Source organism: Budorcas taxicolor, chromosome 15, assembly GCF_023091745.1.
Source record: "Budorcas taxicolor isolate Tak-1 chromosome 15, Takin1.1, whole genome shotgun sequence".
Taxonomy (NCBI): Eukaryota; Metazoa; Chordata; class Mammalia; order Artiodactyla; family Bovidae; genus Budorcas; species Budorcas taxicolor.
The window spans coordinates 47,964,571-47,986,743 of NC_068924.1; the positions used below are offsets into that span (position 1 = coordinate 47,964,571).

The following is a 22,173-nucleotide window of genomic DNA, read 5'->3' on the forward strand; positions in this document are numbered from 1 at the left end:
TGATCATTTATTTTCTTTGAATACTTTGCTTTCATCCATTATCACGCCAAAATTAATGGTTCAGATTTAACTAAGCTGAAGGAATAAATCTTTTTTGATGTTATTTACTCTGGTTCTTTTCCTTCTGTTTTTCACATAAAAGACTTCTGCCACTTCTCTACAACAACATCAAACTATATATCTACTCCCCTCACTGCCTTCTTGATGATTGGTGTCCCAGGATTAGAAGATTTCCAAATCTGGATTTCCATCCCTTTCAGCTTTGTGTACATTTTAGCTATGACAGGCAATGGCCTGATTATGGCGATGGTGATCTGAGACAGAAGCCTCCATGAACCCATATATCTCTTCCTGGCCATGCTAGCACTCAGTGATGTTCTCCTTTGTACTGTCACGGTGCCCCAAATGCTTATCTCCTGGCAGGGCTGTTCCATATCCATATTTCCTGCCTGTCTCATGCAGATGTTTTTTGTTCACGCTCTGTTTCTCTCTGAATCTGCTGTCCTACTGGCCATGGCTTTTGACTGCTATGTGGATCTGTGCATTACTCCATTATACTACCCTACTTACAGGCTCTCTCATTAGCAAAGTGGGTCTGGCTCTGGTGGCTCAAAGTGTGGCTGTGGTCATCCCTGGCATCCTGTTCATTATCCGGCTGCACTTCTGCCAGAGCAACGTCACCTGCCAGACTTACAGTGAGAACATGGGCATTGCCAAATTGGCTTGCAATAGCATTGTCCCTAATAGCTTGTATGGGCTCCCTGCTGCTCTCCTCACCACAGGACTGGATTTTGTCCTTATCTCCCTGTCCTACTGGTTAATCTTGAGAACAGTTTTCTGACTGCCTTCTAGGGAAGCCTGCACAAAGGCCTTTGGAACTTGTGGGGCCCATACATGTGTCATCCTGATATTCTACACTCTGGCCTTCTTTTCCTTCTTTACCCATCGCTTTGGACACCATGTACCCAGGCATGTCCTTATCCTCCTGGCAAATCTCTACTTACTGGTGCCACTTACCATGAACCCCATTGTTTATGGGGTAAAGGCAAAATAGATAAGGATGTGAGTGCTATGACTCTGTGCCCAACCTAAATGATCCAAGAGTAATAAAGCAACAAGGAACAGGGGAGTCCATAATTGAGATACAGGTTTAAATACCAAGTCTAAATAAATCTGGACAGATTTATTCCTGCAACATCTATGCAATGAATAAAGCTTTAAAAAATTGTATTTCTAAATGTTATCTTCCTGATATTGGGTAAAAAGGATGCAAACAAGGAACTGCTCAAGTACCACTGAGAATTATTTCAACATACTAAGGTAATGTGCCACTGTAGTTGCATATGACATTTAAATATCCTTTTGGTAATAAACCATGTCTCTTCTACTTCAGTTTGCTATAGACAGGACAATATATAAACTACATATACTTAGGAATTAGTTCTGATTCCATTCTTACCATAACATCTGCAGGGCACAAAATACAAAAGAAAGAAAGTGAAAGTGACTCAGTCGTGTCCAACTCTTTGGGACCCCATGGACTATACAGTCCATGGAATTCTCCAGGCCAGACTACTTGAATAGGTAGCCTTTCTCTTCTCCAGGGTATCTTCTCAACCCAGGGATCAAACCCAGGTCTCCTGCATGGCAGGTGGATTCTTTACCAGCTGAGCCACAAAGGAAGACTCCAAAATATACAAATAATTAATAAATATTTGTTGAATGGATAAGTATCTTAACTAATCAAAAATAACTGCTAATGATTTTATGCAACAACCCCCAATATATCCCTTTGTATTATATATGACCTACAACTAAAATATTCATTTCCTTTCCTCTCAAAAAACTTTCCTTCAGCTTTCACAAATATGAACTTCTTATCTCTTCAATACTTTAGTGTATAAAGATTCTTTTGGTGACAAATAAGAGAAATTACTTTTTGTTAGATAAAGGAAACAAAGAGCAGGATATTTCATGGTGACATTCTGTGGATGCCATGACAGCCAAGGATAATTGAGTCTCTATTTCTCAGGTGGGACTAAAGTCAGGCTGCTATTAGACCTCACCAGCAGGAATGGATGGCTTCTTAACTGAATTTGGGCTTCAGCTGGTAAAGAATCTTCCTGCAATGCAGGAGAACCCGTTTGATTCCTGCGTTATGAAAATCCCCAGGAGGAGGACATGGCAATCCACTCAAGTATTCTTGCCTGGAGATCCCCATGGACAGAGGAGCATAGTGGGCTATAGTCCATGGGGTTGCAAGGAGTCAGACATGACTGAGCAACTAATCACACATACCTGGTCTCAGTTACAATGACTGTGGGACAAAATATATGATTTCCCTAATAGGATCAATAACTAAACCTGGATCAATCTGTTGTATTTCTTATTCTGATTTAATGGGGATAAAATTATGTCAGGGAAATACTGAAGAAAAGGGAAATATGATAAGTGGTCAGGATTCTGTTTACTGGATTCATTTGGCACGTTTCTGTTAGCACATGCAATCATCCTAGTTTAGCTCTTCCTACACTAAATAGTCTTGCTAACTGCATTCCATAGTACTAGGACAAACTTAATCATCTATGAACTTTCATAACATAATTACTGCAGTGTAATTCCTTATCTCCACTAGGAAATATCCACCTCTTGATTTACAAAGGAGCTAAAATACTTCTCTGGCATCAAACAGTACAGAAGTGCATCATGAACATAATAGAAACACATACATGGTCAAATGGTTGAAGTAATTTGACTGTCTTAAAAATATTTATATTGTTATAATTCTTTTTATAAATATGTATGGCTGTTTATAGAGGCTGTTTATAAATTATCTGTATAATCATGTAATTATCCATATTTAGGTTTTTAAAAGGAAATTATGTTTTAAAAGTTATTCAGTTGAATGATTAAATGACTAAGTGTACTAATGAAATATTTTGCAGCAATATTTTATATAGATGAAAATGCTAAACACTTAGATGGTGAAATGGATTCTGACTCCCTCTGCTCTGATTTTTTGCTTGCTATCATGTTTTGCCACAAGGTGTTTCCTGCAGCAGTTGTTGTTCAGTCGCTCAGTCATGCCTGACTCTTTGCAACTCCATGGACTGCAGTATGCCAGGCTTCCTGTCCTTCACCACCTTCTAGAGTTTGCTCAATCTCATGTCCTTTGAGTCAGTGACGCCATCCAACCATCTCATCTCCTGTTGTCCCCTTCTCCTCCTGCCTTCAAACTTTCCCAGCATCAGGGTCTTTTCCAGTGAGTTGGCTCTTTCCATCAGGTGGCCAAAGTATTGGAGCTTCAGCTTCAGTATCAGTCCTTCCAATGAATATTCAGGGATGATTTCCTTTAGGATTGACTGGTTTGATCTCCTTGCAGTCCAAGGGACTCTCAAGAGTCTTCCCAACACCACATTTTGAAAGCAGCAATTCTTTGGTTCTCAGCCTTCTTTATGGCAAGAATACACAAAAGATCTATACAAAAAAGATCTTAATGACACAGATAACCATGATGGTGTGATCACTCAGCACAAAGATGATCAATGTATAGCACAAAGGTTAACATTTGACATAATGAAAGCAATTGCATTGCATTTTTGCCTAATAATAGGGGATTGGAACACAAAGATGAATTATTATTTGGCCTTCTGGATATTTACACATTCTTCAGGTAGGCAGAGAAGGCTTTTAGAAGGCAAATAAATACTCATGACTTCATCAAACAACACAAAAAGCAAAGCCATCACTTTGCTGACAAAGTTTCATGAGATGTGATGGTTGGATAGCATTACCCATTCAATGCACATGAACTTAAGTCAACCCTGGGAGATGGTGAGGGACAGGGAGGCCTGGTGTGCTACAGTCCATTGGGTCACAAAGAGTCAGAGAAAACTTAGTAACTGAATATTACTATTTATTACAATATGAGTAAGAGTGTCTATTTATAAGTCCAGGTGCAAATGAGATAGATGCTTAAATCGTATTATTGTGAATTCGGGGAAGAACAAGAGGCCTTCCTCTTTCAATAACACTGTCTACTTGCTGGGGCTCTAGCTTTTGTTAAACTTTTAAAAACAAGATAGTGCTTCTGTTCTCAATTCATAAGAAAAACGTGATATCCATTCATTTGTATATTCAATAAATCATGTATTCAATGACTATATAGGGAGAGTTATCTTAATTTTGATAATATGTGTTTTTTTGACTGTGTTTAGTAAAGTACACTTTATGAATATGTGTGTTGAGTGCTCAGTCATGTGCAACTCTTTGCAACCCCATGGACTATAGCCTGCCAGGCTCCTCTCTCCCTGGTATTTTGCTGGCAAGAATACTGGAATGGGTTGCCATTCCCTTTTCTAGGGATCTTCCCAACCCAGGGATCAAACCTGGATCTCCTGCATTGAAGGCAGATTTTTTACCATCTGAGCTACACGGGAAGCCCCCTTTATAAATATAAATCATCTCTAATAATATATCTTAAGAAATATATAGAAGACAACAATTTGTAAACTCAAAAGTTGGCCTGTATATTTACATATTCATTTGTATATTTTTGTATTTGTGTGAAATGCAAAATCTAAGATTCAATAGTTTGAATATATTTGTTAGCTAAAAAAATGATAAAACTTCATTTTTTGGAGCAGAAGCATTATGATGTATTCAGCAAGCAGACACTAAAAATATATTTTGAATTTGAAGGTTTTATAGAATAGCTATTGTTAAGTGCTGCTGCTGCTGCTGCTGCCAAGTCGCTTCAGTGGTGACCGACTCTGTGTGACCCTATAGATGGAAGCCCACCAGGCTCCGCTGTCCCTCGGATTCTCCAGGCAAGAACACTGGAGTGGGTTGCCATTTCCTTCTCCAATGCATGAAAGTGAAAAGTGAAAGGGAAGTCACTCAGTTGTGTCCAACTCTTTGTGACTCCATAGACTGCAGCCCACCAGGCTCCTGTGTCCATGGGACTCTCCACGCAAGAATGGAATGGGTTGCCATTGCCTTCTCCATAGTTAAGTGCTACTTATATGGTATACAGTAAATGATAATGTTCACATTGTCTTTCAAAATTTATTTCTATTAACTTTATTTTACTTATTTACTGTAGGAAATATTATCTAAATTTCATGTTCATATATCTTGCTTTATTTTTACTTGATATCCCTTTGGTCAAAGTGGAAGTGCTAAAGGAGAAAAATATTTAGAAGTAGAGTCAAGAAATAGGATAAGAGGGAAGGGAACAGATATAACTGAATTAAAAATAGGGAACAGAAATAAGTCATGGGAAGTCCTAGATGTCGTTCACATGTTTGACATTTGAAATGGCAATTTTAAGTTAATAGTAATACCTTTTTTGTCATGTGAAATGTGGGCTTATGACAGGTGAAATCTCTTTCTCTAAGATTTTTTTTAATCCAATAAAACTAGTCATTCTTTATCCAATGACTGATTCATTTCTTTTCACTTATGCACTCAATAATTATTAAGTGCATAATTTAAATAAACATAGTGTTGGTTCTTAAAGGTAGCAAGCTGCATGAGACGCAGTTCCTAGTGTAGATAGAATAAGATTTGTGAAAACTTATAATGTATTATTAAGATCAGCATACATAAAGTTATAAATCTTTAAATGTTTTTTCTTCTTCATTTATTTTTGAACAAGTGTAGATGTGAATTAAGAAATTTCAACTAGAATTGCAAGTTTCTTATACAATTCTATGCATAGCCTTGCACTAGATCATTTGAATAATATGAAAAGACAGTTTATATGCCAAAAGAATTGTAGAAAAAGTAAGGTTTATATTTTATGATTCTTACTGTCACAAACATAAGTAGCTACACTTCAGTTAGTTAGATTTTTTATAATTACTGGCTTCATAAGACATCTCAGGGATTTCAAAAACTACTGAGTTTCAACTTTCTATAAGATTAAAATTATTTCTAAAAATTGAGTTAAAAAAAAAACTCTGAAAGTTGCCCTTTTCTATACCTTGTGAAATTCAATTTCTTGAGAAAATATAGAGCATGTGTATAAAATTTTAAAAGATGCTGCTGATGCACCATGAAGATAGATAAAATGCTGTGAGATATAATATATTTTATATCAAGATATGATCATTACCATATTTAATAAAGGTAACTTCAGAAGATTTACAAACACACTTATAACAAGAAAGGTAATGTAAGATTCCCAGAAAAACGCAGTATGTCAAGAAGCATAGAAATATGGGTTTAGAATAATCAAGGAAATCTTCATGGACAGGAAACCATGAATCAGGGTTAAGATTAGAAATGAGAGACAAGAGATTTAAATGGTATCTAACACATTGCATTCCAACATATTCATGCCTAGAGGAGATTTAGGGAACACGTGTTAAGTCAGTCTGTATAATCCCAGGGGACACCAACTCTCTACTTTAGGACATCTGCATGATGTAATGTCAAGTTTACTTCTGTCCTTTTCAGTAATATTTTATTGGCAACTCTGGTGCCAACACAGCATGTAGAAAATATTTACAAACTTAATATTGATGTCAAAAATAAAAAATAAAAAAAAATATTGATGCCATTGTTGCCTTGAGGACAAACCTACATCACAGAAGAACTGATTCTTAGGGGGAAAAGCAGGTGGAGAATTCCTTGGTGGATCTGCTTTGTCTTCACACTATAGATTATTGGGTTGAGCACAGGTGGAACTAGCAGGTAGATATGAGCCATGAAGATGTGGATGAGAGAGGATGAGTCTTTGGCAAAATGATGGACAATAGAGAGCCCAATCATAGGCACATAAAGAATAAGTACAGCACAGATGTGGGATGCACATGTGTTGAGGGCCTTAAATCTCCCCTCTTGAGATGAAATTTTTAATACTGAGTGAAGGATGAAAACATAAGACACAAAAATACCCAGAGAGTCCATTCCCCACAGCAAAGTGATCACAACTAACCCATAAATAACATTAAACTTAGTGTCAGCACAAGCAAGGCGGATCACGTCCTGGTGCAGACAGTAAGAATGAGAAAGGATGTGAGAGTGGCAGCAGGGAAAGAAAGCCGGCTGGGCTAGAAGTGGAATCATGGCAAAGGCACTTCTAAGCAGAGCTGCAATGCCAATTTTCGTGAGTGTTGGAGTGAGAATGGTAGCGTATCTTAGTGGGTGGCAGATGGCCACATATCGGTCAAGGGCCATGGCCAAGAGCACAGATGACTCAGTGAAGGAGAAAGTGTGAATGAAAAACATTTGGACTGCACAAGTGTTGAACTGGATCTCCCTGGATATGGACCACAGCACCCTGAAGAGTGATATCATTGTGGGCAAGGACATGCCCATGTCAGTGAGAGAAAGCATGGCCAAGAAGTAGTACATGGGCTCATGGAGCCTGGGGTCTGTCCAGACAATAAGTAGGATAGTACAGTTACCCATGATTCCAGCAAGGTAGAGGAGACAGAATGAGATGGAAATCCAGTGGTGAAATTCCTCATATCCAGGGATACCTGTGAGATAGAAGGTGGAGGACAGGATATTGCTGGAGTTTGCAGTTGCCATAGGGCTTACTGTTAAACCACAATCCCGATTCACAATCACACTCCAGAAGGGGAACAAATGAGAAGATCAGCACCTGTGTCACAAAAACAAAACAAAACTTCAGTCTGTCCTATAATCACTCCTAGATTTACCCTCTGGAGAAGGCAATGGCACCCCACTCCAGTACTCTTGCCTGGAAAATCCCATGGATGGAGGAGACTGGTAGGCTGCAGTCCATGAGGTCGCTATGAGTTGGACATGACTGAGCGACTTCACTTTCACTTTTCACTTTCATGCATTGGAGAAGGAAATGGCAACCCACTCCAGTGTTCTTGGAGAAACCCAGGGACAGAGGAGCCTGGTAGGAGGCTGTCTATGGGGTCGCACAGAGTTGGACACTATTGAAGCGATTTAGCATCAGCAGCAGATTTATTTTGTTGCTCAATGTCGTCAGTTAAGAAAAACATCCACTTTTATAACCATAAGGACTTTCCCTTCTCCTCAGATGCAGAACTATTAACATGCTGTCTGAACAAGCACAAACTCCTTCTGAAAACACTACTCCCCAGAGCAGCACACAGAAAACCACTGTAGATTACATTATTAATTAATACTTTTCTTTAGAACTATCTTGACCAGAGTTACTGGTCTTATATTAGTCTGCTTTGGGGGAAAAAAAAAAAAAAAAAAGACTCCTGCAATGACTTATATGAATGTCTTTGTCTGAGCTTGATAGCTTTTTCAGCAATACTAGAATATTATGCAAGGCATCTCTACAGTATTCAGGCACGATTTGGTCAGCATGTTTTTTATTCTTACTAAACATATCTCCGACTACCTAACTGATACCACAGTGATGACATCCACGTATGAGTGCTAAGTTGTTTCAGGCATGTCCTACTTTTTGCGACCCTATGGACTGGGACCTGCCAGTCTCATCTGTCCAGGTGATTTTCCAGGCAAGAATACTGGAGTGGGTTGTCATATCCTTCTCCAGAAGATCTTCTTGACCCACAGATCGAACCCACGACTCTTAGGTCTCCTAATTTGGCAGGCAGGTTCTGTAACACTAGTGCCACCTAGATAATTGATAACAAGGGAATGGTAGCACAGAGAATCAACTCTGATATCAATATGTTCCTGGATCAGTATTTCCTTGAGGCAAATATACCTTAAGATGATTTAGTAGAATGTGTAGATTTTAAAATTTATAATTATAAAATATATAATTTTTATATGTGATGTTAAGCAAACTATAACTGATTTTAAATCTGATTTAAAAGATTCAAAACATTCTTCCTGTTATGTTTCAGAACTAATTAATTATTTAAAGATTGATTCTTTCTACCAAAACTACAAAACAAAAGATATAGGGGTTGTTGAGAGAGTAGAAATTTATCCTTCAAAGCAAAAACAAGAGAAAAAACAACAACAAAAGTAAAATGCACAAAAATGCCTACTGGCATCTGACTTTCACACTAAAGCTCTTCTGCTCAAGTGAGAAAATATATTTTCCCCCTCTAGATTCCAGGATTTCTTCTGTGGTCAAGAAAGACATTATTAAGAAAGGTGAGCCATTTCTTAAACTCCACTTGCTCATCAACTGCCCAGCCTCCATGCTCACCAAAATATTGGTTTAAGAATTTAGTCTATGGGACAAATTACCTTCCACTGTAAACTAATAAATCAGCATCTTCTGTCTTGAAAAGTCTTCTTTGACATTCTGCAACATGAAATCCCCTCAACCTCCTCTAGTTCCATGTAATATGCTTGATTACAGAAGATGTTTCCCCCAGTTGTTTAATAATTTTCTAAGAAATACAAGATCCATAATCAAGACATCAAATAAGTAAATTCCAGAAACAAATTCAGTCTTCCTGACTGTTCATATTACACTTAGTTCTATTGACATACTGTATGAACTGATACTTCTTATGGCCCTGCTATTTAACTTCTCCAATTCCTGTCTATCACCTCACCTTCCTGTCCAAAATTTCAGTGATTATTATTTTCAATGCTCAGAGTGCCCAATATTATCCTTTTTTTTTTGATGATTCTTTTCTAATTTCTATCCTATAATCAAATTTTAAAAATCTGGTTCTTTTTATCTTACTGCTTAGTCAATTCAAACCATTTTTCCAATTTTATAAATGTTCTCTCCCATTGCCAAAAAGTAAACATGAAATTTCATTAAAACTGGAAGATATCTAAACTAGAGGTCATTTTCCATCATATAATTGACTTTCTTCTGAAGTTGAAAGGAGACTGATATCTAACATCTCTCTTATGTAGAATCTATTTCCCTGGCTCTGCAATCACATTAACTTAAGTTATATTCTGGTTTCAAAGCTTACTCACTTTAATTTAGACCAAATTACTTCTTTTTCTCTCTCTCTTCTGGAGAGGAGTTGTCTCCTTCATAAACTGAAGATAATAATAATTTGATGGGATGTGCTAAGGTGAAGGAAATAATGTGTGTAAAATTGTTGGCATAGAGCCTTTTCTATGATGATGATAGTGATGAAAATGAGAACAATGATGATGACAACAATAACAATAACACCAACTACTGTTTCAAGTATAATGAGAGGAGGAAGACAAGGGGAGACTATGAAGTATCCTCCTCTAGAGGAAACACCATGAATGGCTATGTTAAAAGTAACCTAGATGGTCTGAGAAGTAGAAAGTGAACTCTATCAGTTTCATTCCTTTTTATCAACTAAATATTCAGTATAGCCAGAGATATGAATTGCTCCTTAATATTTTTCTACCCAGAAATTCCTCTGATCAATATGATGACACTACATATATACTTTCCATTTTATTCAGCACCACTTTTGGGGGACAAAAGAGTCCAAAATAGAATGAGAAATCTCACCAAGAATTAAAATGAGATCTTTGGGACTTCAGTGAAATAGGAATCTGAGCAATCCATTAGCATTCTGATGTTACTGCAACATATATATTCATTATTCTCCATATTCACTAGTATATGGTCCATCTATTTTTTTCACAGCCCCCATGTTGCAGCACCTGCTTGATTAGACAATCCAGTATCTACTGGTCCTGATGCTATAGTTTCAAATTCATTCACATTGCCTTTTGATATCTTCTACATCCCCAGAAGAGGAGGGTGGAGTCTGGAATTAGTTAAAAAAATAAACAATCTGAAGGTCTTAAGGTTTAGAACATAATTAATAATTAATATCATGTTAAAAATCACTGATACATGGGATTAGAAGGGACCTGAAATGTTATCTGCTGTAATCCCACTCTTATTCTGGGTTCCTCTTCTGTTATGTCTGGTAATATTCCTTTATGCTTTGTAAACAGTCATGTGCACTGACAGACAGGGGAATACTTGCCATGAAAATCTAGGGTATATTAGGCAAGTTCTATCTGAAAAACCTATGTCTGGCTTGAATCTTCTGTCTATGGGTAGGGACAATAAAGATTTGGAGAAAGTATGCCCTCTAATAACCTGAGAACCTCTTCCATCTCAAACCATTCCCCTGGTCCTTCTTCTCACACTTTGGGTGTCTGCCCGGCTCTCTTTGATTTCTCAAGCCCCCTCTGTATTTTCCTATTACTTCCCAGTTTTACTTCTCCCAATCCTCACCTAATGACAGAATAGTTGCTCTTGTCATGAGTGACTGCTCTAATTCTCAAGGAAAGAAGGATGAGTTAATAAGTGTTCCTCCAGTCCTTAGAGATGTGAGTCCCCATAAGAAATGCAGGACCATGCCTGTAACCCTGTCTCCACCACTATTTTACTTTAGGGCCCTTCCCCAAATTCTCTGTTTTCCATTTCCTATAATGCAGTTTGGGAATGCAAAGGCAGGAGGTTATAGAAAGTTTCCAAATATTTATTACCTCAATGTCTGGAACAAATGTGGTAGTGTGCATGTAATGAAATACTATCTTGTATTCAGAATATGGCAAGGTAATAAAGATGCTGGGCTTCCCAGGTGGCTCAGTGGTAAGGAATCTGTCTGCTAATGCAGGAGGCACAGGAAACGTAGGTTTGTTGCTGGGTCAGGGAGATCCCCAAGTTAGGAAATGGCAACCCACTTCATTCTTACCTAGAAAATTCCATGGACAGAGGAGACTGGTGGGCTACAGTGCATACAGTCACAAAGAGTTGAGAGAATCAATTTCTAGGTAGGTTGATAAGAAGTCCAGGGTCCCTGAGGAGGAGAGAGGGGTCTGGGGCTTTCAAAGAGGAGACAGGGGTCTGGAGTTCTCAAGGAGGAAAAAAGGACAAACATTTTTTCTACATTGTTTTGTTTTAGTCAATATAACAATGTATCTTGCTCGAGGACATGTTTTTCCTTCTTAAGACCCTTCTGACTAAGCCTGTCATTTTAAAATGTATATGGTGGGAGTGGGTCTGGTAAGATCTTTCTATTGTTAGTTCTAATTCTGTTATATTAAAGTGCAAATTGTGGAATTGGGTCTGGTAAGACCTTTACAACCTTGAGACATTCTTTTGATTTACTGTAATAACCAATTGAAAAAGTATATAACTCCCTTGCTAAGACTATCAAGGGGGGCACTCTACATCCCCTTTCTGATGTCTATGTCAGAAGCTTTCTCTATCCCCTTTTATAATTTAATAAAACTCTGCTACAGAAAAGCTCTTGAATAATCAAACCTGGTCCCGAAGCTAAATCTTCTTTGGAGATCAGGAATCCTTCACCATGAGCTATCAGAGTCAGATAAGCATGAATGACTGACAGGCATGCTTGCACTCAATAAAGAATGTTAGCTATGGAGTAGCCAATCAGAGGGACTTATTAAGGACTTAAACTGTTGAGGAACATAGAGTCTATAACCTAAGGGCTAGGAATGACTCAAGCTCAGTTCTGTTACTGTGCTTAGTAACTTGTGTCCAACTCTTTGCGACTGTAGCCCACCAGGCTCCTCTGTCCATGGGGATTCTCCAGGCAAGAATACTGGAGTGGGTTGCCATGCCCTCCTCCAGGGAATCTTCCTAACCAAGGGATTGAATCCAGGTCTCCTGCATTGCAGGTCGATTCTTTACTGTCTGAGCTACTAGGGAAGCATGCCACCTGGCTAGCCTATCCAACCCCCGCAAAGCAGGACACTTCATTGAAATATTCTGCAAATGTCATGACAACAAAAGATAATCTGGATGTCTACAACTTAGGTAGGAAAAAGAGCCAGGCTGCCATAGGACCTCAACAGCAGGAAAAGATGAACTTTTTAGATTTGGTGACCCTATCTGATCTCAGCTACAATGATTGTTGGACAAGGAGTTTAACTGCTCTATATTGGGTCAGATTGCTAATTTGAATCAATATATTTTATTCCTTCTTCTGATTTAATGGGGGTGAAATTATGTCAGGACAAATTCCAAAGAAAAGGAAATGTGGTAATGATCAGGATTATGTTCACTGGATTCATCTGGCATTTTTTTATGTAAGCACTTGCATTTTCCTAACTTAACTTTTCTCACACCACATTTTGTTGTAAATTGCATTCTATGGTTCATGGGACAAGACTTATCATTTATAAACTTATTTGTCATAATTCCTATAATGTAATTTCTTATCTCCACTATAAAACATTTACCTCTTCATTTATAAAAGAGCTAAAATATTTCTCTGGCATTAGACAGTAAAAAAGTGCATGATGAATATAATAGAAACCTATATATGGTCAAGGGGTTGAATTAAATTAATTGGGTGTCTTAAAAATATATGTACTATTATTCTCTTTATAAATGCACATGGGTTTTTCTAGACTTTCTGGGTAATGAGGTGGTTATCCACACTGTATTTTTTTTTTAAAGGATAATGCTTTTATGGTTTAAGTTATTCAATCAAATGACTGAATGACTAAGTGTGCTAATGACATATTTTGGAACAATGCATGTATAAAAGAAAACACTAAACACTTAAATGGTGAGGGTTGTTATTCTCTATTCTGATTTTGTGCTTTTTAAATTTTCTGTGTTTTGCCACAAAGGGCTTTCTGCAAATAAAGATGAAATGCATAATCCAAAGAATGTATAATCCAAAGAATAACATTTGACATCATGAAAATAATTGTATTGCATTTTTCCTAGTGATAGGAGACTGGAAAAAAATGAATTATTATTTGGTCTTCTGGATATCTTACAGATTTTTCAGATAGGCAGACAATACTTTTAGAGGACAAGCAAATACTCATGGCTTAATGAAGCAAAACAATATGTGTAAGAGTGTCTCAACTTATAAGTCTATGTAAAATTGGGATAGATGCTTATATCATATTATCATAATTCTAGGCAAGAGTAGGAGGGCTTTCACTTTAAGAGAGCTAGCTACTTGCTGGAAGGCTGTACTGGACAGAAAAATGCTTCCCGTCTCAGTTCATAATATAACTGTGGCATCTATTCATTTGTTCAGTCATTCATTCATTTGTATAGCCAACACTCATCTCTGATTCAACAATTCTACTCCTGGGCAAACACCTGGAGAAAAACATGGTTTGAAAGGATACATGAACCCCAATGTTCACTGCAGCACTATTAACAATTATGTCCATAGGCAGATGAATGGATAAAGAAGATGCTGTACATACATAAAATGGAATATTATTCAGCCATTAAAATAACAAAATAATGCCATTTGCAGCAACTTAGATGGACTTGGAGATTATTGTACTAAATGAAGTAAATCAGACAAAGGCAAATATATGATATTGCTTTCATGCAGAATAAAAAAATACAAATGAACTTATTTACAAAACAGAAAACAGACACACAGACTTAGAGAACAAACTCATTGTTACAAGTTGGGGGAGAGTGGGAGTTTGGGATTGACATGTACACAGTGCTATTTTTAAAATAGATAACCCAGTATAACACAGGGACCTCTGGTTAATACTCTATGGAAACCTAATAGAAAAAATAATTTTAAAAAGAACAGATACACGTGTCTGTATAATTGAATTACTTTGCTGTACATCTGAAACTATCACAACATTATTAATCAAATATACTCCAATATAAATACAAATTATAAATGAAAAGAATAAAATACTTAGGAATAAATTTACTTAAAGAAACAAAAAAAAACATATATAGGAAAAACTATAAAACACTGATGAAAGAAATCAAAGATGACACAAACAGATGAAGAAATATACCATGTTTATGGATTGGAAGAATCAATATAGTGAAAATAAATATACTACCCAAAGCAATCTATAGATTCAATGCAATCCCTATCAAGCTAACAATGGTATTTTTCACAGAACTAGAACAAATAATTTCACAATTTGTATGGAAACATAAAATGCCTCAAATAGCCAAAGCAATTCTGAGAAAGAAGAATGGAACTGGAGGAAACCTTCCTGACTTCAGACTATACTAAAAAGCTACAGTCATCAAGACAGTATGGTACTGGCACAAAGAGAGAAATATAGATCAGTGGAACAAAATAGAAAGCCCAGAGATAAGTCCACAGAGCTATGGACACCATATCTTTGACAAAGAAGGCAAAAAAATATACACTAGAGAAACAATAATCTCTTTAACACGTGGTGCTGGGAAAACTGGTCAACCACCTGTAAAAGAACCATATGCAAAAATAAACTCAAAATGGATTAAAGATCTAAATGTAAGACCAGGAACTATAAAACTCCTAGAGGAAAACATAGGCAGAACACTCTCTGACATAAGTCACAGAAAGATCCTTTATGATCCATCTCCCAGAATATTGGAAATAAAAGCAAAAATAAACAAATGGGACCTAATTAAAATTAAAAGCTTCTGCACAACAAAGGGAAATATAAGCAAGGTGAAAAGGCAGCCTTCAGAATGGGAGAAAATAATAGCAAATGAAGCAACTGACAAAGAATTAATTTCCAAAACGTATAAGCAACTCATGTAGCTCAAAACAAGAAAAATAAATGACCCAATCAAAAAATGGGCCAAAGAACTAAACAGACTTTTCTCCAAAGGAGACATACAGATGGCTAAGAAACACATGAAAAGATGTTCAACATCACTCATTATCAGAGAAATGCAAATCAAAACCACCATGAGGGACCATCTCACCCTGGTCAGAATGACTGCCATCAAAATGTCTACAAGCAATACATGCTGAAGAGGGTGTGGAGAAAAGGGAACCCTCTTACATTGTTGGTGGGAATGCAAACTAATGCAGCCACTATGAATAACAGTGTGGAGATTCCTTAAAGAACTGGAAATAGAACTGCCATATGACCTGGCAATCCTACTGCTGGGCATACACACCAATGAAACTGGAATTGAAAGAGACACATGTACCCCAATGTTCAACACAGCACTGTTTACAATAGCTAGGACATGGAAGCAACCTAGATGTCCATCCGCAGATGAATGGATAAGGAAGCTGTGATACATATGCACAATGGAATATTACTCAGCTATAAAAATGAACAAATTTGAGTCAGTTTTAATGAGGCGGATGAAACTGGAGCCTGTTATACAGAGTGTCGTGTCCGACTCTTTGCGACTCCATGGATTGTATAGTCCATGGAATTCTCCAGATCAGAACACTTGAGTGGGTAACCCTTCCCTTCTCCAGGGGATCTCCCCAACCCAGGGATCGAACCCACATCTCCTGCATTGCAGGCGGATTCTTTACCAGCTGAACCATAAGGGAAGCCCATACAGAGTGAAGTAAGCCAGAAAGAGAAACACCAAACAGTATATTAACACATATATATGGAATTTTGAAAGATAGTAATGGTGACCCTATATGCAAGACAGCAAAAGAGACATAGATGTAAAGACAGGCTTTGGGGCTGTGTGGGAGAAGGTAAGTGTGGGATGACATGAGAGAAGACCATTGAAACATTTGTATTAACCATAAGTAAAATAGATGACCAGTGTAAGTTCTATGCTTGAAGCAGGGCACTCAAAGCTGGTGCTCTGGGACAACCCAGAGGGATAGGGTGGGGAAGGAGTGGGAGGGGGATTCAGGGTGGGGGGACACATGTAAATCCATGGCTGATTCATGTCAATGTATGGCAAAAACCACTACAATATTGTAAAGTAATTGTCCTCCAGTTAAAATAAATAAATAAATTAATTTTAAAATAAAAATAAATAAAATAACACCTCTACACCAACTAAATTCTTCTAGGAAGAATTATCTTAATTTTGAGAATAGGTACTTCTAAATGTTTTTTTGTAAAATATATTTTATGAAAATCATGTAACTAATGATACACTGTAAGAATTAAAATGTGCTCAGTCATTCAGTCATATCTGACTTTTTGCGACCCCATGAACTGTAGCCTGCCATGCTCCTCTGTCCATGGGATTTTCCAGGCAAGAATATTGGAGTGGGTTGCCATTTCCTTCTCCAAGAGTTAGTATAGAGGATCATATTTTGTAAATTTAAAACTTAGATTATGTTATGTAGATGTTCATTTAAAATAATTTTACTGGCAAAATGCAAAATTTAAGATGCAATGGTTTGAATATATGTTAAGCAAAAAATTTAAAATGTTTCATTTTCTGGAGCAGAAGCATTAGGAAAGATATGATTAGCATATCTTTTAAAAAATGTAAAAGTAAAAAAATAAATTTAAAATATTAAAAATACATTTTATATTTGAAGGTGTCATATGAAGGGTGATTATAAATATTTAAATGTTGCTTGTACATCTGAAATTAATGTTATTTGTCATTTTTTATTTTTCATATTAATTTTATTTTACTTTTTTACTATAGGGAATATTATCTAAGTTTGATGTTCACATGTCTTTATTTTTATTTGTTGATGTTTCAGACCAGGTGAATGTGCTGAAGGAGAGGGGTAATTAGAAATAGAATTAAGAAATAGGATAAAGAGGAATAGGAACAGACATAACTGAATTAAAAACAGGGAAAAGATATAAGCTAATGGAAATAATAGGTGTATTCCATATGTCTGACTTCTGAAATCATAATTTAAAGTTAGTAAGATCTGTTTTATTCTAGGAAATATGTGCTCATGAGAGATCAAATTTTTCACTCCAAGTTTTTTTTTTTAATCCAATCCAAATGAGTCAGTCTTTATTCAATGATTGACTCACTTCTATATCACTTATGCATTAAATAATTATTAAGCGACTCTTTTACACTAAACATAATGTTGATTTTCATAGGTAGCAAAATCCTTGAGACACAATTCCTACAGTAACAGAATAACATTTGTGAAAATATACTACCTATCATTAAGACCAATATAAAAACTGGGAGCTAGAAAGCATTCTTAAAGTTTTTTTTTTTTCTGCTTCATTTACTTCTTCTCTTTCAGTAAGTACAGACATTTGAACTAAGACATTTCAATTAAACTTGCAAGTTTGTTAATACAACTCTATGCACAGCTATGCATTCAATAATTTCAAAGAAATGTGAAGACAGTTTATATATTGAAAAGAGTTCTAGATAAAAATTGAGATCTGTATTACCTGTTGGCTACTACTATAAACTTATAAGTATCCACATCTCAGTGAGTTAGATTTTTTTATGTTTAAATACTATATCCTAAATTATTATTAGATACATCTAATCCAGTAGATTATATAATCACTGGCTTCACATGATATTATCTCAGGGACATAAAAAATCACTGAGTTGGGCTTTCTGAAAGAGTAAGATTATTTCTAAAAATTAAATAAAACTATGAATGTTGCCCCTTTCTATTCCTGACGAAACTAAATGTCCTCAGAAAGAAGAGAACATGTGAATAAAATTTTAAAAGATGATGCTGATGGACCATAAAGTTCGAAAATTTTCTTTTTGAAACCTAATATGCTCTTACATCAAGGTAAGCTTTTTTCCCACTTTAATAAAGTTAGCATAAGTAGATTTACAAACACACTTACATAATGAGAAAGGTAATATAAGATTCCCTGACAAAAATAGTGTATCAAGAAGCAAAGAAATATGGGTTAAGAATAATCAAGGAAAACTTCATGACAATCAGCATTGAATCAGGTTAGGATTACAAATAAGAAACCACAGATGGAAGTGATTTCCAACACACTCCACTCCAACACATTCATGCTTAGAGGGAATTTAGAAAGTTCGTGTTAATTCAGTCTATTATAAATCCAGTAGACATCAACTCTCTCCTTTAGGATTTTCACAATGTACTGTCAGAGCTATTTCAGCTTTTTTTTTTTTTTTAAAGTAATCTTTTATTGGTAACTCTGGTGCCAATATAGAGAGAAGACAAATCACGATATATTTACAAACTTAATATTTATGTCATCACTGGGTTGAGGACATGTCTACATCACAGAAGAACTAAGTTTTAGGGGGGAAAGCAGGTGGAGAATTCCTTGGCGAATCTGCTTGTTCTTCACACTATAGATGATTGGGTTGAGCACAGGTGGAACTAGCAGGTAGATATGAGCCATGAAGATGTGGATGAGAGGGGATGAATGTTTGGCAAAACGATGGACAATAGAGAGCCCAATCATAGGCACATAAAGAATAAGTACAGCACAGATGTGGGATGCACATGTGTTGAGGGCCTTAAATCTCCCCTCCTGAGATGAAATTTTTAATACTGAGTGAAGGATGAAAACATAAGACACAAAAATACCCAGAGAGTCCATTCCCCACAGCAAAGTGATCATAACCATTCCATATATAACATTAAACTTGGTGTCAGCACAGGCAAGGCGGATCATATCCTGGTGCAGACAGTAAGAATGAGAAAGGATGTGAGAATGGCAGAAGGGAAAGAAGGCCAGCCGGGCTAGAAGTGGAATCACAGGAAGGGAACTTCTAAGCAGGGCTGCAATGCCAATTTTCGTGATGAGTGTTGGAGTGAGAATGGTAGCGTATCTTAGTGGGTGGCAGATGGCCACATATCGGTCAAGGGCCATGGCCAAGAGCACAGATGACTCAGTGAAGGAGAAAGTGTGAATGAAAAACATTTGGACTACACAAGCGTTGAACTGGATCTCCCTGGATATGGACCACAGCACCCTGAAGAGTGATGTCATTGCAGGCAAGGACATGCCCATGTCAGTGAGAGAAAGCATGGCCAAGAAGTAGTACATGGGCTCATGGAGCCTGGGGTCTGTCCAGACAATAAGTAGGATAGCACAGTTACCCATGATTCCAACAAGGCAGAGGAGACAGAATGGGATGGAAATCCAGTGGTGAAATTCCTCATATCCAGGGATACCTGTGAGATAGAAGGTGGAGGACAGGATATTGCTGGCATTTGCAGTTGCCATAGGGCTTACTGTTAAACCACAATCCCGATTCACAATCACACTCCAGAAGGGGAACAAAGGAGAAGATCAGCACCTGTGTCACAAAAACAAAACAAAACTTCAGGATGCCCTATAATATCTCCTAAATTAACCCTCACAGTTTTGCTTTGTCCTTTTTAATTTCCTTGCTGAGTGTCGTCCATTAAGTAAAACATCCACTTTTATAACCATGAGGATCTTCCCTTCTTCTTCTCAAATGCAAATGTATTATAATGTTCTATGAATATGGATAATCTCCTTCTAAAGACACTTCCCAGAACAGTACGCACAAAACCCATTCTAGACTACATCTTTAATTTCATAGTTTTCTTCAGGAAGATCCTCAACCAGAGTCACAGGTCATACATTAGAACTTTTTCTTAAAAAAAAAAAAAAGACTTTGGCAGTGACTTACATGAAATGGCTTTCCTGTCTTAGCTTGAAAGATTTTTCAGTAATACTAGAACACCATGCAAGCCATATTACAGAATTCAGGTAAGTATTGATCAGCATAGTTTTTGCTCTTACTAACCTATCTCTGGATATATAAGTGATGCCACTGGGTTGGTACCGAATAAAAAGCAACTCTAATATCAATTTAGCCTCAGGCTACTATCCCCAAGAGCTAAACATAAGTTAGGATAGACAGAAGAATGTATGATTTTTAAAAATTATAAATATGTAATTTTTCTATGTAATATAAGCAAAGTACAATTGACTGACTCTGCATTTAAAGATTCCAAACCTTCTTCCTACTATGTTTAGGAATTGATTTATTATTTAGAGACAGGCTCTATCTGTAAAAAAAAAACCAAAATAATTGATATATAGGGATTGGGGAAGGATCGAGTAGAAACTTATGATTCAAAGCAAAATCAAGAGAAAACAAAATAACAAAAGAGATTGAATGACAGAAAAAAAAAAGCCTACTGTGTCGAATCTTGACACTAAATATTTTCTACTTGGATGAATGAGTTAATATATGTTCACCTATTAGATTCCAGTACTTCTGTAGTCAACAACAATGCCTCTGAAGTAAGATGAGTCACTTGCCCTTTTGACAACCATCCATGCTTACCAAAATTCTAATCCATGAGACAGATTGCCTCTAATTGTAAATTAATAAATTGTCATTATGTTATCTTGAAAAGTCTACCTTCTTTTTTGGGAGATCAAATCCTTTCAGTCTCCTCTTGCTGTTATTTTAGTTGCTAAATCATGTCCGACTCTTTTGTGACCTCATGGACTGTAGCATACCAGGCTCTATCCATGGAATTTTCCAGGCAAGAATACTGGAGTGGGTTGCCGTGTTCCCCTTCAGGGAATTTCCTGACCTAGGGATCAAATCTGTGTCTCCTGCATTGGTAGGAGGATGCTTTACCACTGAGTCACCTGGAAAGACTGCACTCCCTCTAGTTACATGTAAATAAACCCTGACTGCAAAAGATCTTGCCTTGGATGTTTAATAACTTTCTAGGAAATGAAAGATTCATAATCAAGTCACCAAATACGTACATTACAGAAACAATTTCAGGCTTTTTAACTCTTATTACAATTAAGTTCTACACACACACATAGTATGAACTGATACCTCTTACAGCCCTGCAATTTAACTCCCCAAATTCCTATCTACTTCATCTTCCTGTCTACACTTGCACTAATTATTACCTTTAATGCCCAGACTTTCCAATATTATCCCTTCTTTTGATGATTCTTTTCCAATTTTTACACCATAATCCAAATTTAGAAATCTGGTTTTCATTTCACTGCCCACTCGATTCAGACACTTTTTCTGATTTTATAAGGTTTCTTTGAATCATCAAAAAGGAGTAAACATGAAGTTTCATTGAAACCTGGGAAGATACCTGATCTAGAGTATGTCTTTGGTCGTCTTACTGACCCTTCATTGAGATTTTAAGGAGACAGTTATTCAACATCTTCCTTATTTAGAATTTGTTTCTCTCCTTCTGCAATCACTTTAACCTAAGCTATATTCTGGTTTCAGTGTTGTGCTCAGTTTAATTTTGACCAAATCACCTTCTCTCTGTACCAAAGTTACCTCCTCTCTGAACTCAAGAAAGTAACAATTTGAAAGGATGTGCTAAGGTAAAGGATATGTTGTGTGTAAAATACTTATCAAAGAGCCTTCTGGATGATGATGATAATGACAACAATGATGATGGCAACAGTAACACCAACAAGAATTTTTTAAAGTATAATGGGAGGAGGAATATATGGGGAGACAATGAATTATCCTCCTTGAGGGGAAGATATCATGAACAAAACCATCTCACAAGTGACTTAGGTGGCCTGAGAAGTAAAAAGTGAATTCTATCAGTTTCATTTCCTTTTCATCAAGTAAATTTCAGTGTAGCCAGAGATATGAATTGCCTC

The 22,173-nt window shown here is 36.7% G+C and overlaps 1 protein-coding gene and 2 pseudogenes across 1 annotated transcript; 1 reads left to right on the forward strand and 2 right to left on the reverse strand.

The window, feature by feature from the left end:
• The first annotated feature begins 204 nt into the window (after positions 1-204).
• Positions 205-1,066, forward strand: LOC128059889 (olfactory receptor 52B2-like; annotated as a pseudogene).
• Positions 1,067-6,661: 5,595 nt separating this feature from the next.
• Positions 6,662-7,542, reverse strand: LOC128060894 (olfactory receptor 51G2-like; annotated as a pseudogene).
• An 11,259-nt stretch (positions 7,543-18,801) lies between these two features.
• LOC128060903 (olfactory receptor 51L1-like) lies at positions 18,802-19,761 on the reverse strand. Its single transcript, XM_052653262.1, has one exon. It carries the CDS (start codon positions 19,759-19,761, stop codon positions 18,802-18,804), a length of 960 nt encoding a protein of 319 aa, XP_052509222.1.
• Positions 19,762-22,173: the final 2,412 nt, after the last annotated feature.

Excerpts from the sequence above, each read along its gene's own strand:
- LOC128060903 (XM_052653262.1), bottom strand. The coding sequence starts at position 19,761 with ATGGCAACTGCAAATGCCAGCAATATCCTGTCCTCCACCTTCTATCTC.